This window comes from Tupaia chinensis, unplaced genomic scaffold (assembly GCF_000334495.1).
Source record: "Tupaia chinensis unplaced genomic scaffold, TupChi_1.0 Scaffold000078_1, whole genome shotgun sequence".
NCBI classification, from domain to species: Eukaryota; Metazoa; Chordata; class Mammalia; order Scandentia; family Tupaiidae; genus Tupaia; species Tupaia belangeri.
Genome location: NW_006159539.1, coordinates 5,028,154 through 5,032,676, shown reverse-complemented (window position 1 = coordinate 5,032,676; position 4,523 = coordinate 5,028,154). Strand labels below are relative to the sequence as shown.

At 42.8% G+C, this 4,523-nt stretch overlaps 1 protein-coding gene across 5 annotated transcripts in view; it reads left to right on the top strand.

The window, feature by feature from the left end:
* Window positions 1–4,523, top strand: part of SH3GL3 (SH3 domain containing GRB2 like 3, endophilin A3) — a 96,354-nt gene that overhangs the window by 62,756 nt on the left and 29,075 nt on the right. For 4 of the 5 annotated variants that reach the window (XR_003548214.1, XR_001369876.2, XM_006142662.3 and 1 more), the window contains exons 2-3: window positions 243–311; window positions 2,855–2,927. Coding sequence is in view for 2 of the 5 variants with exons in the window: in XM_006142662.3 (XP_006142724.1) it covers window positions 243–311; window positions 2,855–2,927 (142 nt within the window). In the remaining 3 variants the exon portion in view is untranslated. Of the gene's footprint in view, window positions 1–242; window positions 312–2,854; window positions 2,928–4,523 lie in introns of those variants that run through there. The other variant, XM_006142664.2, reaches the window with a different exon arrangement.

The window sequence follows — 4,523 nt, the reverse complement described above, 5'->3', positions numbered from 1 at the left end:
CCTATCTTAGCTTTGTACTGGAGCACCCACCATGGCAGGTGCACGGTAACTATCTGTTGAGTGAGGAAGGTATGTCTTCCCATGCTCTTAGATAGGACGGCTACTTTCCGTACTAAAGGACTTAATTTTAAAACTCTAACTCACTTTGCTGTATTTTATTTTGTTTTGTGTTTAATCATTTGGGTCAAATGTTGTGATAAGAAATCATTGTTCAATGCAGTTACTTGTGTTTATCTCTGCAGCTATTCAGTGAAAAAATAAGTGGTGCGGAAGGAACCAAACTAGATGATGAATTTCTTGACATGGAAAGGGTAAGAGAGCATTTGAATATGCAAATTGTATCGGAAATTGACTGTCCCTGTGGTATGAGATATACTACCACTATAAAGAATATTAGAGTGGAAACTAGGATGTTTAAATATAGGCACGGCTTATGCAATTGCAAAAGCAATTCTTGGGACCAACAGATGGCTTAGTGGTTACATCACCAGACTCCCACATGGCTGACTACAGTTCAAGTCCTGGACCTGGTGGCTTGAAAGCCACTCCAAGTGCATGTGCATGTGTACCTCAGATCCCGGAAGGAGAATCGAGAAGGGATTGTGGTATGCCCATGCCCCTTGGCAGGTGATTTCTCACTTTCCCTCTCACTGTCTGTCTGTCTGTCTCTCTCTCTCTGGCGAGCACATGCACCCTATGACAAAACAAACAAACTCTTAAAAAAAAAAAGAAAGAAAGAGAGAAAGAAAGAAAGGAAGGAAGAAAGAAAAGAGAAGGTTTTTTTCCCCACACTTTCAAGCCAGAATCAGACCTCCTGCTTATCCGCACCCAGCGTAGGCAGATAGAGGAAGAGGGTGGTGGGTGGTTAACTGGCTCCCTCCAGTGGCCAAAATCAGAATGTGCAGATGATGAGCATTGCCACAGTTATGGCAAGGCCCAGGAAATTGTGATTATATTTTAGAGAATCAAGATGTGTCTCTCACACTAGGCCCTTCCATCAATTTACTGTGTGGAGGGCTCCTATCTGTTCCGATGTGTGCAGCAGCTGCATGGCAGCTAACTTTTCTCCTGGATCTGCCACGACCGGGAGCAGCAGGAACTTGGATAAATGAATCTTCTGAACTGTAATGCAGAAATGATTGTGTGTGCCCTGCTTGCTTCACATGGCCGTTCTGAGAATCATGCAAAACATTAATTTATTTGAGTGAATCGAGAAGCATGACCAGCTTGGTAGAAATGATCATAACAGACTCCAAAGGAAGTCTCTGGAATCTCTGGCCCTTCGTGTGTTTTCTGGTCAGCTGTATGGCCTGTTTAGATGGAGGCAGAACCGGGACCACCCACGTTTTCTTTCTCTTTGTTTTAAACATAGCCTGGTCTCCATAATTAGACTCCCTAGTCATGAGCGGAGGAGATACAACAGAGCATCCACCCTCAGGTGTAACATCAAGGCCCCTGGTAGCTGGGAGACCTCAGCAGGTGGTGAAGGAAGTCTAGCTCCAGGCTCTGGCCCTGGGTCTGTTCTCTTCAGGATACTTTGACCCTGGCTAGTGGCCCACCGGGGTAGCCTCCTTTTCCGGATGAGAATTGTGATGTTTCTAGAAATGTTATGTCTTAAGGGGAAAAGTTTATTTCTTTTTTTGCTTCTGAAAAATGTTGATTTCTGAACATCAAAAACCATGGAAACATTTTCACATTGTTGATATGCCTGAAATTACTTTTTATTTTATTATTATTTTTTAATTTATATTTTTGTCATAGGGCAAGTGCATTGGCTAGAGAGAGAGAGAAAGAGAGAGAGAGAGAGAGAAAGGGAAAGTGAGAAATCATTCCCTGGGGAGATGGACACACACAGTCCCTTTTCTTCTGTTCTCCTCTAGGGATTTGGGGCATGCATGCACACACACCCAGTGCCAAGTTTCAAGTTGCCAGCTCAGAAACCACAGGGTCGGCCATGTGGGATCCAGCACCTTAACCACCATTGCCACTCACTGGCCCTGAGATTACTTTTTTAAACCTCTTGATATATATGAAAATACTGTGTGTAGTTGTATTACTAATAAAATGATTCATTTGAAAAGTTCACTTAAAAAGATCATTTTAGGAGTTTTAGTTTCAGTTGATGGACTGGGATTTTCCTTGTTTACCTCTATTTTTCTCCAAAAATCTCAGCAATTGGCAGAAGAAATAAAAGAATAAAATCTACCAGCTGTTTTAGTACAGCAGTGAAAAACATTGGCATAAGTAATACATGGACAGAGTTTTAAGGATTGTCCAAAAGAGATACACTCTCGATGGTATCAGATCCACCCAAAACAGACCCACAAAAATGAAAAAGTACTAGAAAAAAAAGTTTCATGACAAACACTAACCACACTAAAATAGACAAGCAATAGGAACATCCAAGTAAAATTGGATACTAAGAAAGCACTAAATGGAAAAAAGACTTTTTTATTCATGAAAAGCTGCACTCTGGGTCAGTCTGTGGCCTGGTGATTATGTGAGCTGGCTCCCACATGGCCGACTATAGTTCTAATCTCAGCTCTGACAGTTTGAAAAACGCCTTAGGTCTCCTGTGAGTGTGAGCCCCAAATCCCCACAGGATGGAGAACTACAGATGGTATTGTGTTGTGACTGCCCCACGTGGGGAGCTTTCTTCCTGTGGGGAGAAATGCTTGTGCCCTCTGGCAGTGAAAATACTGCCTCTCCCCAAAATGTTCAACATGTTCATTTGCATTAAAATAATTGTAATGGTGTTAAAAGTATTAAATTAGTGAAAATGACTATTTGTCCTTGTGTGAATTCATGGAGTTTGTCACTTACTAACATTTTTATTCTTTGTTTTGTTTTTAAGAAAATAGATGTTACCAATAAAGCTGTTGCAGAAATTCTTTCAAAAGCCACTGAATATCTTCAGCCAAATCCAGGTAAAGTTAGAACATGTCTTGAATATTCTATTGTTCATTCACTGTCACAGATAGGGATTGCTCATGGTGAGTTCGCGTTTGGTTGACACAAAACTCTATTAAATTGGCTTATTTTTCTTTTAACAATTGACATGGTCGAGAAACAGTGCTTGTGTTCAAATGATGAAATTCAGTTCTAATGTTGAATCCACAGTGACCAGTTAGTCCCAGTGAGTCCTGGCTGACAAAACAGAGCAGATCATTCTGTAGATGTTGGTTGACATCATTTGGACGGCACTTTGGTCTTAGCAACAAGGCCGTGCTGAACGTAGGCATTTTTTGATGACATGCTTCAGAAACCCACTAAACATTTTGTAAATATTTTATTATGCAGTTCTTTCTTTTTCTTTCTTTCATTGTTTTTAGGTTTTTGTTATAGATGTTTGCTCTTACTGGAGAGAAACAGAGACAGAGAGAGGGAAAGTGAGAAATGCCCCCCCCACCCATCCAGGGGGATAGTTACACTGCAGTCCCTTCTCCTCCATTCCCCTCTTGGGATTTTAGGCATGCATGCGTATGGACCCAGTGTTGTTTTCAAGCTACAGAGTCTGGGGCTCTAACTACGGTCGGTCATGTGGGAGTCCAGTGCCTTAACTACCATGCCACCTGCTGATCTGGTTATTTCCTTTGTAAAGTGTATTTCTTTCTTTCTTGTGAAAGAGAGAGACAGAGGTAGCGAGACCGGCACTGCCATTGCGCAGATTCAGCCCCAGTCATAGCCAGCCCAGATCACAGGCGTGTGCACGCGTGCCTGGAGTGCATGGGGAGGTTCCAGGACACAAACCCACAACCTTCCCTGTGGCTTCCGTTACATCACCCCAGTTCCACAGGCTGGTCCTATTTCTTTAAAAAAAAAAAAAATCTCCTATCCAGTTCTGAAGGTGTATATTAATTTGAAAAGAGTGTTCACTTTACAGCTCACATGCTGAATAAATGAGACATGAAGAATATGAAAAAGCAACACGGGGAGACTAGTTCATCAGCTTCTGAATAGGAGGCCTTTTAATTCCTCTGGCCCAGAGGAGCATCCATGGATGAGGTTTTCCTACGTTGTGACTTACAGCCACCAGGAGAGGGCGCCCCAGCCTTGAGTTCTGTGGGTTTCTACAGCCGCCTTCCCCACTTTTCAGGAGGATGGTTGTTCACATGTGGTGGCCGTGATTCCTTTGGCTGTAGGAACCCGCCCAGACCTCAGTATCTGAAATCGGGAAAGTAAAAATTGAAGAACATAAATGTTATCAAATATATCCAGGCAGATAGAAAGCTGTTTAAAATAGTATTGCTGGTCACTGTAAGAACCATAATATAATATTATCATCTCTCTGGTCTCGTCACTGATAGAAATGAAGCACACAGGTGCCTTTTCCTGATGTGTTAGTCCACAAGTATTTAGTAAGCGCTCGAGGCTTCCTGGGGTGCTGGACTGCACTGTTAGGACGAACAAACGTCGACTTAGACATGGAGAGGAGTCCACCAGCAATGAACGGCGTAGGGAGGGGTCCACCAGCAATGAACGGCGTAGGGAGGGGTCCACCAGCAATGAACGGCGTAGGGAGG